This window comes from Ambystoma mexicanum, chromosome 2q (genome assembly GCF_040938575.1).
Source record: "Ambystoma mexicanum isolate Mex_15411 chromosome 2q, UKY_AmexF1_1, whole genome shotgun sequence".
In the NCBI taxonomy this organism is placed as follows: domain Eukaryota; kingdom Metazoa; phylum Chordata; class Amphibia; order Caudata; family Ambystomatidae; genus Ambystoma; species Ambystoma mexicanum.
In genome coordinates, this window is record NC_090924.1 from 765471418 (window position 1) to 765484296 (window position 12879).

At 48.0% G+C, this 12879-nt stretch overlaps 1 protein-coding gene across 5 annotated transcripts in view; it reads right to left on the bottom strand.

The window, feature by feature from the left end:
* The window catches only part of DIP2C (disco interacting protein 2 homolog C), a 2321522-nt gene that overhangs the window by 190412 nt on the left and 2118231 nt on the right, over positions 1–12879 (bottom strand). For all 5 annotated transcript variants that reach the window (XM_069647998.1, XM_069647999.1, XM_069647996.1 and 2 more), the window contains one exon: positions 3094–3151. In XM_069647998.1, coding sequence (XP_069504099.1) covers positions 3094–3151 — 58 coding nt within the window. The remainder of the gene's footprint in view (positions 1–3093; positions 3152–12879) is intronic.

Sequence of the window (12879 nt, forward strand, 5' to 3'; positions counted from 1 at the left end):
AGATGGGTCACAGACCTCTGTCCTTTTTTGGGACCATAAAATAAAAGGAATACCACCCCTTGTTCCTTTCCCCTTTCGGCAGCAATTCTATGGCACCCTTCTCGAGTAGTGAGACAATTTCCTGTGTAGTGAGTGCGGAAGAAGAGGAGGCATGATGGGAGGGGGCAATCCAGAGGATGGCGTAGGAAAAGCAGGCAGTAACCCTGGTGACTACCTGGCATGCCCGTCCATCCTTAGCAATATTGCACCATTCTAAGGAATGGTGCATTAGATGCCACCCTATCGCTGTGGTATGGAAAAACCTCTCAAAAGTGGTTTTGCACTGGAGGGAACTAAAGCAGGTGTGGACGGAGGTGTTTTATCCCCTCATCTCTTGGATTGTCTCAACAATTGTCTCTGGCCCTGTCTGGCAGTGAGTTGTTTGCCTCTGTGGCTTGTGTCTCTATAACACCAAAAAGGTGTTCCGTGGCATTGGGAGATGGGTCGGTTGGGCTGACGCACAGCCGCTCCTAGTGATTTTGCTGCTGCCTTAGATGCCTGTAATTTCTCCAGGTGGTCATCTGCTGTCGGCCCAAACAAGTGAGATCAATCAAAGGACATGTCCAGTAGTTTAGATTGCACATTTTGTGCGAAACCCGCCTTCCTGAGCCAGGCGAACCTCCATAAATATGGAGCTTGTAGCCACTGCTCTCCCAACGCAGTGTGATGTGTCTGATTGGAGTACTTGGCACATGGCTTCTGTGCTATCCCCCTCAATATTAAGAAATCCATCAATCATATCCTCTCTAGGCCGTGTTCTGCCGCCTCTGATATCACTGACCATAAGGTGCATGTGTATTTGGCGAGCACAAATGTTGCATTAATGCTGCCTCAGGCAAACACGTTCTTAGATATTACGTTACCTCTTGTCATCCCTTCCCTGTCAGGGGGCAAGGATGGTTAAGGGCTTTACTTTGCATTCAAAGTCGCAGCTTGAACCACCAGGCTGTCATGAATGGAATGTTTCAAAAGGAAGCCTGGGTCAGAAGAGGCACGCTATTATTTATTTACAAGAACTTTGTCTACTGCTGACCCCGAGCAGGGTTCTTTTCATAGCTCTAATAGAGGATCCTTGATGGCAGCATGGAAAGGCAGCACAGGTTCCACCTGTGTCCCTCTGTAAAGGATATCTGTGAGAACATACTCTGCTATCTCTTAAGCAGGGGATCCCTAACCTAAAACATCCATCGCTTTTGCCATCATTTTTCTGTAGGCTGCATTAGGATGGGCATGATGGTCAGGCACAATGGTCTCTTTTGGCCACGTTTGGCAAAATACATTTCCTCCCATTAAGTTTTATCTGTGAGTCCACCACAGGAGATCCAGGACTTGTAGCAAGTGCTGCATTGCTTCTGCACAGAGCGGTAGTGAACCCATTCCCCTCTATTTTTGATGTTTTGCATGGCCACCATGTTGTCATGATAAGGACGGTTTTTCCCTGCATGGATGGTAAAAAGGCTGTCAGCGCAGGTCTGATCGCCTTCAGATCCAACAGGTTTATGTGCAGTTTCATCTCCACCGAGGACAACAGGCTTTTCAAAGTTGGCACTGACACAACATTGAAGAGCACAGCGGCCGACAGGGTTGCTGAGAGCGTTGAGCATTCGAGGCATTGTCGAGGTTTTAACCAGCCTCAAGCTTTTGGGCGTGCAAGAAGGACGGGCTCAGAGACCCTGCCAGCTTTGTCGGACATGATGGGCTCGACTGGCTTCAGTTATTTACCTCCAGAGCAGGAAGCAGGAGCTCCAACTTTCTAAAAGATCTCCAACATCTTAAATCGGAACTCTTCACACTTTTACACCGAGGCAGTTTTTAAGGGAAAACATACCGGTCAGGTGCGAAGTCTGATGGCGAGTACCTCGTCACCTCTTCTTCTTAGATGAGGAAAATTAATGCTGGGTTTTGATCCTCGGATGCGACGGCTTTCAGTGCTTTTTTGACCTCCGTTTAGATTTCTCCAGCAACTTTTCGACCTCAGACCTTCATTTGGAAGGAGCTGTACTGGGCAACTTCAATACGGAACACATGAGGGCCAATTTCAATGCCCTGTCCGTCAAAGATGTAGGCCGTTATGTCCTGGCATGACCCACAATTGGTGACGGCGTGATCAGGATCGAGGATATACAGGAAAACCATATGAGGGTCGGTCAAGGACATTTTTATGTCGCAATCTCAACATTTTTGGAAACCAGAGGATTTCAAAGTCGACATGATGATCAAAAAATTATTTTATTTTCGAATGTGTCTGAAAACAAATCTTCTGAGGCATCGAAGAATAGTTCCAGAGAAGCGTGCTGAGCATGCAGGAAAAAGGAAGTGAGGTCACAGTGCAGGCTATTTGTGCCAATGTCATTTCCTGACTCAAAGACAATGCAGAGGATCCTTGACACCAGAGCCACACAGCACCCCCTGCTGTCAAACATTTCCGAGATCTGCTGCCGCAGGAAGAATATATCTAAGATGAGGAATCCATGGAAAGCCACAATCAGAAGAGTATGTTTCGACCTCCTGCTGTGCAGTTGCAGCACTTGTAGATAAATGAAGGTGTCACATTTTTTGGAAGCCCGAAAGCGAGATTACCAAGGAGGGAATAAGACACAGGATCTCATTGGATTGTAAGGATGTTGCACCTCAGGATTCACTCTATGGAGTAGCAAAGATAGAAGGTGTCTCAGCAACGGCACATTGGGGTGCAGTCATGGTACCTGTCTGGGTCCCTCTTACCCAAAGAACATGTTTCAGTAGTACCAACCAGGTAAAAGGGAATGTTTAAGCAACATGTACATTACAATGAAGGAAGTCACCTAAAACACAAACTTAGTTGAGGTATAATCCAGATGTATTATGATTGAACGGGATTCACAACTGCTGAAATCTTGAGTTGGTTCAAGAAAGGACAGATATACTGCAACTAACCAAATATGCACTGTAAGGCTCAAAAGTCAGCACAAAAGCTAAAAGATAAACAAGATTAAACATGCTTTCAATTTCAACATGCAAACTTTCACAAAGACTCCTTTATGCAGTCATGCATAATTCATATTCTGTACTTACTTTTCCAGATTCCATGAGAGGTAAACTATGCGGAGATCCTCTTTCAACTAAGCGAACTCTGTAAAACACATCCAATTTGTTTATACCTCATCACTTGATAAAAACAAATGAATAAATTACAAGATCTATGCAACATACAACGAAAAAACTATGGATTAAATTCTTCCCCCATAGAGTGCACAGTGGCAAGTAGGAGCTCCTCCAACTACAAGGCTTACAGTAATATAGGGCATGAAGGTACACCAATCACCACAGAAGTTAAAGAAAAAAAAGAGTAGGAGGGGCATGCAGTGAGAGATATGTGCCCTGCAAACGTTACAGAAACACACACAAAGTATACAGAGCTTCAGGGGGCCCTCCACGCCGTGAAACGTTTACAGGAAAACTGCAAGCTGTACCTGATCAGTGAGGGACCTTTAACTTCAACGCATGCAGTAACACAAGTGATGCAGCAAAGAAGTCAAAATTTGGGTGGGGGAATGCTGAATGCCAAAATACAAGGAATTCATGAATAATTTACACCTCATCAGGGTTTTGCTAGCACTATTTAAATCCATTATTTTTTTTAAAACGACATACAAGTAAATAATGGCCCCAAACGTGAACACAAACCCCTGGAAACAGGTTCTAGGCATGTACATGCTCCACTCATTTTACAGCAATTGTAATGAAACTGACATAGGTCACCTGTCGGTTAGAGACATTTTCTTCTAAACAAAGAAGAGGAATCTGCTTGCTGGTTTCCATCAAGATATGAAAGACTTTCCAAAGTGGGAGCCCTAAGACATTCCACAACTGCATATCTGTAACCAGAATGCACCCCACTGCTGTACCCCTGGGTAACTGTTGATCTAGTAGTTTATCACAAACAGGTGCAAGGTTGCATTCCACGTAAGGAGTGGAGCCCAAAAGCAAACCTAATTAGGTGAGTGATATCTATGGGTAATTTCTTAAAATTGTGAAAAAAATAACAAATCTAAGTACTACCTTATTCTTTGCAAGCCAGGCTGCTTCTGATCAGATCCAAGGTCTTGCTTCTGAAGACCAACAAATTACTTACCTCTTCGATATGTCAAATGTTATTTTATGTATTGTATGAAGCCAAGTGTGCTAATAAAGAAAGTTAAAAAAAAAATACGTATCTCTTGGTGATGTTCTTCCTTATGGATTCCACATCTATGATATCTATCTCCCGGCGCAAGCCTCTCTTATGTTTCTGCACTGACGTGGATCCGTGCTGCGACCCCGTGTATATATATATATATATATATATAGAAGCCACGCCCAGTGACCTCAGTTCCATCGCACTCCGTACACTTTAGTTCTGCAATCCCTCAGCATCAAACTACCCCAAGAGGGGCAGGTAGGGAGGGTGACGAGGAACCTGTGGGAGGATTGTCCATCAGAAAGAACCTTACTGAGAGGCAAATAATTTGTTCTTCTAATGGACTCCTTCCTTCCACCGATTCCTCATCTATGATAGACTCCCAAAGCAGTACAATGACCTGGAGGAGGGAGGTAGAATGGACACCACCTAAACCAGAAAACTCTGGTGGAGTGAGCTCCGAGACACTCCGGTATCTCCTTGCCGGCTAGATGGTAGCATTCCAAGATGCAGAGAATGATCCAATAAGACAAGGTCTGTTTTGTAACAGTCCTTCCTGCTCGGGCACCTGAGTAACCAATGAAAAGCTGGTCAGCAGTCTTGTTCTCCAGAGTCTGAGAGGCATAGAACTTGAGGACCCACATCGGATCAAACCAATGGAACCATTACATTCGGAGAGTAACCGCTTCCCGTTATATCATTTGAGGACGCCATACTCGGGCAGACCCCTTTCTTTCTCGGCAATGGGGCGGGCTTCTGCTCCACCCCCTCGCTCGACCGGCATTTATGTGCCAAAATGACTGCCCGTGCTGCGGGCACACCGTTTGCGCACCAACGGTGTGCTGAAGGCAAGCCCATCTGTGCCGGTCTGTGCAACGGCTGGGCCAGCTGGTAGGATAGTCTATACCAGGAGCGAGCTTCTTACCTTTGCACCTGCATCTGCAATGTTTCCACCTGGATGGAAGCTCACTCTGCCTGCAGAAACTACTCCGAAATCAGTCTACTGTGTCTCTCCTATTACTTAACACCCACTCGCTCACGGCTCATGCGCTGAGGTGTTCCATCTGCTATCTGATCGCCATCCCTCACTGTTGGTCCTCACTGAGACCTGGCTTCAGGAGTGCTCGACTCCTGTTTTGGTCCAAACAATTCCGGATGACTTTAAGATCATTCATCTGGATAGGCGACCTCCCCAGCACAGGGAGAGGGGTGGCTGTCATTTTTAAATCTGGCCTCCTGTGTACACAGCTTCTCTGTCCTCACACATTAAATATGGAGTCCCTGCTGCTTAGATGTGCTGTCTCCCCGACCTATATATGTCACATTCTGGTCGTATATCATCCCCCTGGCCCGTCTGCAGATTTACTAGAACCTCTTGTCGACTTCATTGCTGATTTGCAATCCAAGTATTCTACAGTCTATGGCACTCCTGTTTCCCCCAAGACCTGTCCCAAACGGGTCTGGCGCCGCTGTTGGCGGTCAGCCAATCTACAGAATCCGACTCGTGCTGTCAAGGACAACTATATTGCAGCTACAGGACCTTCTATGTCTCTTCTTACCACCTCATTCCTGTCTGCTGCTAATGAAGTTTCCCCGCCTGCGTTTCTTCCAACCGCGCAGACTACCCCCCGAACCGTGGTTCTCGGATCAGCTGAGATCTGCCCACCTGGGGGTTAAGAAACTAGAGCGCAAGTAGCGCTCTAAATACGAGCCCTCCGATTGATTCACCTTCAGGGCAGCACTCTCTGCCTACTTTGGAGCAAATTTAATGGCCAAGAAAGCTTATTTTGCCCAAAAAAAAATCAGAATGCCTTAAACCAGCCTAAGGCTCTTTTTACGGTTATCAAGTCCCTATCCTCTGCTTACAAATACGCCCCTACCATCATAACGACCCAGGAGCTCTGTGACTCCCTATCTGAATTCTTTATGAGTAAGGTAGCAACCATTCTTGGCAACATCGCAGTTAACCTCTCCAATGCCCCCCCCCCCCATCTGCTTGTCACCGAGGGTCCGCTCAGTCCCGGTCCAAGTCTGGCCTTTTCCCTGTTTTTCACTGAGGACTTGTTACTCCGCGCTATGCAGCGCATCAAGTTCTGAGCCCCCTCTGATCTGCTATCATTGGCAGTGATGAAGGAAGTATCGGTTGATCTTCTCAGTGAAATTACGGCGGCCGTGAACAGCTCCTGCCAGTCGGGGTACACGCCCCCGCCCTGAGCTGAAGGCTGCTTTGGTCATACCTTTGCTGAAGAAGCCTTCTTTGGACCCCGATCTCCCCTCTAATTTCCAGCCAATTTCTCTTCTTCCTTTTTTGATGAAGCTTCTTGAATCTCTGGTCTCCCCTATTCTTTCCTCTTTTCTCGAATCTTCCAGTTTCCTTGACCCAGCCCAGTCTGGCTTCTGCCCTGGCATAGGCACTGAAAGTGCCCTGGTCTCCGTCCAGGACGACATGGCCAGGCTGGTTGACAGCGGCAGTGTTTGAGCCCTGATTCTTCTTGATCTGTCAGCGGCATTCGACACCGTCGACCAATGCTGTCCTGCTCTCCCGTCTGAGCCAGATTGGTGTTTCAGGTCAGGCACTTGCCTGGTTTGTTTCTTTTCTGTCGGATAGGTCCCAAACTCTTTCTCATCCTCCTTTCACCTCGGAGTCCTACCACCTCAGCTGCAGTGTCCCTCAGGGGTCTGCTTTGTCTCCCATTCTGTTCAATATTTATATCTTCCTGTTGGTGTGCCTCAACCCCTCCTTCGGTGTCAGGTGCTACTCGTACGCCAATATCCAGCTTCTGATCCGTCTCGACCTCAATCAGGTTGAGGCGTTGGAGTGCCTGAATAAGTGCCTGGCGGCCGTGGGTGAGTGGATGGGCCACAACTGGCTGAAACTGAATGGGGACAAAACAGAGGTGATGGTGGTGGGATCTCCCCCATCCCTGCACTTTGTATTTCCTCCTTATGGCCCTCCTCTTTGGGCCCATTCCCGGTGCCCTCTACTCAAGTTAAAAATCTGGGGCTCATTATGACTAACAACTTGTCAATGGCAGCTCAGGTATCGGCGGATTGAAAGACCGGTCATCTTCAGCTAAAAATATTGAGGAAGACCCTCCATCTGATCCCTCGCGCACTTCGTCCCACTATGGTGGCTGCCATGATTATGAGCAAGTTAGACTATTGCAACTCCCTCCATCTGGCCCAACCTAAGGGGCTGGTAGGCCGGATGCAGCGTATTCAAAACACAGCGGCTCGGGTGGCAACAGATTCCCCCTATGAGGCCCATATTACCCCTGTACTGCTCTGTCTATATTGGCTCTCGGTGGCCCAGCGCATTCAGTTCAAGTCACTGTGCATTGTGCACCGCGCTCTCTATGACCAAGGAGCAGAATATCTGCGCACTAAGTTTGTGCGCTATGTTCCTAATCGCCCCTTGCGGTCAGCAGCCTCTGGCCTGCTTTGTGGGCCGCCCTTCAGCTCACCCAGTTGGGTGGTTGCGCCTTCTCTATTGCTGCTGCCCAGCTCTGGAATGCTCTCCCTCCTTCACTAAAGCTACTAGCTAACCAGCTGTCTTTTCGCAAGGCTTTAAAAATTCTTTTGTTCCGATTATTGGTTTGCTTGCTGCTTTTTCTCTGCCTGGTTTTTGGGCTCCTTCCTTCTAGCGCAATGCCGCCTTCGGGCAACCGCGCGCTTTACAAAATTCCGGAACATAACATTCATCTGCTTTGGAAGGGTGAGGCAGCGGAAAGAAGATGGGCGTTGGAGTAGATGGATTTTATCTCAATGGGAAAGAGATTCATGTTGTACGCACCATATTAATGTTAAGAATGTATGCAATATTGTTACAATGTTGCAGTTTTGCATGTATCTAGGATAGTTAATCAAGGGTTGTTCAAGTTTACTTTTAGTGTTATTTTGTGCCAAGTGTGATACATTTTACATTTGCATATATGAAGCAACATAATGAAGATTGTGTGAACATAGTATGGGAGTACATTGTGCAACTTAGCGCAATAAGATTTAAAATGCAGAGCTCCATACACAGTGAAAAAAGGCTCTTGAATGGGGAAACCATGACGAGGGATGCAGTAGTTTTGAACACACGTGAGCTGAGGACTGGGTTTGTGAAATAGTTGTCTAGCTTGTTCAGGCGACTGGCGGGCCAAGGGGGAAAGTATCAATTGGCAGAGAAATGGAAGCAGCTATTTGAAGCTGAAATACAATGAAGAGCATGGGCCCACGGTTTGGGCTTGGAAATTGTTGAGGAAGTGGCAGAAAAAGCATCTACCAGCTGGCAGTGTCAACCTAGGGTTAGTGGCTAAAACTGTAATAGGGTGACTGGGAGCGGAGATGGCCGCTGGCCTATGAGAAGGTCAAACAGATTAGCAGGAAAAAGATAATGGGAAATGAGGCCAGATGGATTGAACTGGTGGTCGCATAATAAAAGGGCGCAATAGGATGCCAAGAATAAATATCCAGAGTGTCAGACTGTTTGAAAAACAAGTTAGTACCCAGTCAAAGTAGCCTTTTTGTTAGCTCTCTATAGCCCCAAAGTGTCCATACATAAACCATGCATTGCAGGTCTCTGACCAAGTGGAATCCCATGTTAGGGTTGTGTGTCTTGCAGAAAGAAACCCAAGAGGAGGGTCGGCTTGTATTTTCAATGTCATGAACATTGTATGTCTAAGGGTATGGTGCCACAGTGAAGGCAGCCAATGGGATTGTGGGTATTACATTTCCTTATAAAAGGTCAGCCTATTTATATTCGGGGTGATGACTTTGTAAGGGAACATCAAGGGGATGTGGGAGTGTGTTAACTGTTCTGGAAATGTATATATCCTGTGTCTGTTCTGTGGTTCAGAGAGACTCAGGTTAGTTCAATCTCCAAAGAGTTGTCTAGCCTTTCTCCCAGCGGCAGCTGTGAAACAAACTTGGTTTCATGACAACGTGCATTCACTTCTTGAGAGGTGGGCTATTTTAGAGTGCATAAATCTGAGGTCAGCTCTTACATGGGTAGATCGATCTTTTGAGAAAGATGGAAATCAGAGACCACCTTCGGGTGGAATGAGGGCTAACTCTCAGTGTTGCCTTCTCCTTAGAGAAAGCCAAGTAGGGAGGATCAACAGATCAGAGCCTGGAGCTCCCTCACCTATCTAGTGGAAGTGATGGCAACCAGGAAAATCACCTTAAGGCAGAGCAGTCTTAAAGAACAGGAATGAAGGGGCTCAAACGGAACACCCATTACAAATGTCAACGCTACATTTAAATCCCACGCTGGAAGAACAAACTGGTGTGGGGGAAACATATTGGAAAGACATCTCAGGAATTCATAACTGGGGGATCGTGAAAACGAAGCTGAATTGGCTGCAAGATACCCTTTCACTTTACCAACTTGTAGACCCCCCCTAACCCCCCCCCCACCCCGGGCCAAAGACAGAAGAAATTCCTGACACTGAGGCGGTGAAGCAAGTAAAAGGGCCCAGATCCCCCTCCCACCACCAAGCCCAAAGCTTCTGCCACCTGCAGGCAAAAATGGACCTGGTAGCGGAACTTCTAGCAGATAGGAGTACCCCCAGAATGTCCTATGACAAATCCCACTCCTGATATCTTAACCCTTCAGCAGCCAGGCATGAGATTCAGGCTGCTAAGGTTCGAATGTGTGATCTTCCTCTCTGAGTGGCAAAAGAGTTCCATCCTCTGCAGAAGATGCCAGGGAGGGCAGATGGCCATGTCCAACAACTTCAGGTACCAAGTTCTCCAGCTCAGTCCGGAGCGATCATGATTGTGACCCCAAATAGACGCAGTCTCCTGAGAACCAGCGGAATGACCGGGATCGGCGGCAACACATAGAGCAGGTCAAAGTCCCATTTGACAGCTAGGGCGCCCCCCAGAGAACCTCATCAAGTAAATTCCCTGGAGCAGAACCACCTGCATTTCCCGTTTCCACTGGAAACAAAGGGGTCCACCTGGGGAGTATGCCAGAGGGAGAAATTCTAGCTCGTGGGAGGTTGAGGACTGCCCGCTCAGTGCATCCGCTAGAGTGTTCTCTTTGCCAGACAAGTGAGCCGCAGTCCGAGTCACGCTGGTCTCCAGGGTCCAGAAGCACAATCACATTGTTTCTCTGCACAGTGCCAAGGAGCACTTGTTGAGGTAATGCAAGTCTACAGTATTCTCCATCAGGACCAGTACTGTCTTGCTCTTCACAGCCTGATCGCCGTCAGCTCCAGGAGATTGATGTGTTCCTGGCACTCCGGTGAGGACCACAGCCCGTTCACCCTCGGCCCAGCCCTTCAGGCACGCATGCATGACTAGGGTCACCTGTGGCCAGGATTGACGGAAAAAGACCCATTCAGGATGTTGTTTTTCACGAACCACCATTGCAGGACTCTGAACACTCTCTCCGCGACCAGAAGGTGGTCTGAAGTTCGTGCCTGAAACTGACACCTTTGAGAGCTCAGGAGCCATTGTAGCAACATCATGCACAGACTGGCCTCTAGTACCACCAAGATACATGATGCCATGTGACTCTGCAAGCACAGAAAAGCTGAGGCTGGAACCGTCGTCTGAGGTTGGAAAACCTGGACCAGCTTGAATATTTTCACTACTCTGTCTTCAGGTGGTAAAACCCTTACCCAAGCGAGTGTCCAAGACCTCCCAGATGAATCGGAGGGATTGGCAAGGTGAAACCTGTGACTTCTTGTAGTTCAGGGAGAGACCCAAACTGTGCAACAGGCTGCACGTCCGGTCTAGATGTACTGATGCTAGAACTCAGTGCTAGAACTGGTGAACAGGCTCAGACAAGCCAGTTTTTCAAGTAGGGAAAGACATGAATGTGCCTTCCTTCCTGAGGCCAGCTGCTAGTACCAGCTTGGTGAAAGCCATGGGTGCAGAAGAAAGACCGAAATGGAAGGGCTTTGAACTGGTAATGACAGTTCCCCACTTTGAATATCAGATACTTCCTGTGCTTCTTGTATATAGCCACATGAAAGTAAGCATCCGGGTAATCTCAATCTCAGGAAACTAGCCAGTCGTTAACATCCATGGGCTGGAGGGTGTAGGCTAGAGTAACCATCTTGAACTTGTTGTTGCACAAGTACAAATTCAGAAGCCGCAGATCCATGATGGGTCTCAGACCACCGTCCTCCTTTGGCATCAGAAAGTAAGTTGAGTATCAATCCCTGCCTCTTGCTGAGCAATGTACCATCTCTATGGCCCCCTTTTGCCAGGAGCCGACGGATCTCCAACAGCAGGAGAGGTTTCGGAGTCAAGGGTTGGTGGCAAGGGAGTTGGACTGGAGGGTGAGAGCCAAAGGGGAGGCAGTATCCCTTCTGGACGACCTCCAAAGCCCAGGCACCAGACGTCCAGGGAATTTCTCAATTTCTTGCCAAACTTCGCAGAGGCTTTGTGCTGGGGTGTTACGAAGGCACCAAGGAAAACGAAGCACCTCTTCTAGGCGCACTGCATCCCCGAACACTGTAGAGACGACTTTGTCCTTGCCTGCTCAAGGAAGACTGCCCTCTACCCATCTTGGTGTAAGAGGGAAAGGGACAAACACTCCTGTCCCTGCCTGATGGACGCTGTTGCTGCACAGCCAGCCCCAATGACCTGAATGTCACCTTAGAGGCCTGGAACTTTTGGTGTGACTCGTCAGCCTTGTTGCCAAATAAGTTCATGCCATCAAAGGGCATGTCCAGTACCTTCTCCTGGACGTCAGTGGCAAACCACAACGTCCTCAGCCCAGAAAAGTCCCTCAACACGATGCTGGTAGCCTGTGTACTAGTGACACAGTCTGCAGTGTGTGAGAAACCAGAGGGTGTCTCACCCGCTAGTCCCCAGGGATCCCTCAGGTGGCCAGGGCACGACCATCGCCTTTAGATCCAGACCCTGGGGGTGGACCAGTGCCGGAGGATCACCTGGGTGAGGGGTCTTCGGGGAGTGGGGGTGAGACAGCCGATGGCGAGAGGCGGTATTCCACCCTTTTTAGTTTATCTAAACCATCCTATTTTTCAGGATTCTCTGAGATCCCAACTGCCCCCCACCCCCTTTTACACAAACACTAGGCCAAGGAAGAGGGTGACAGAGTACCCAGACTAACTCTCATGCATCGTACTGGACATGTCCCGTTAATCGGGTCAGGCAAAGATAGGCACTTGACTTTAAGGACATACATCTGATAACAATTAGCTCTCCTCACACGGATAAAAGGCAGAACCTAGAGACACGCTCTTAGCAAGGCAGAACACAAGTACGAGCAGCATTTCCAGGGCAAAGGCAAAGCTACTGGAGCAGAGTGACAAGCCAAGGGACTGGAGGTCGTTGCCTCTGACAGGCCGCGAAAGACACATGGAGAAGGCCAGATCCCACATCAGCCTGTGGTACTTACCTTGACTCGTGAATTGGAAATCGGAAAACCAAGAACGAAATGCTGAGAGACCGGTGTGTGTTAAAAGAAAGTTTGAAGTGGCAACATTATAATGCAAGTGAAGGATGCATGCGTGTGGATGAGAAGCAAAGAAAGGCAGACCTGTGAATGAACTTTGAAGTAAGGACAGCTGTGAAGTCAGCGATACTGAGTAACGGAGTGGTCCAGCAAAAGGAAGTAGCCCACTCAAAAGTCTCAGTGAAAGGTGCATTGTTTGTAACGATAAAACAAGTGAACTGCAAAAGCGAAGTAAGCAAAGTTAACTCCTACAGAAGGA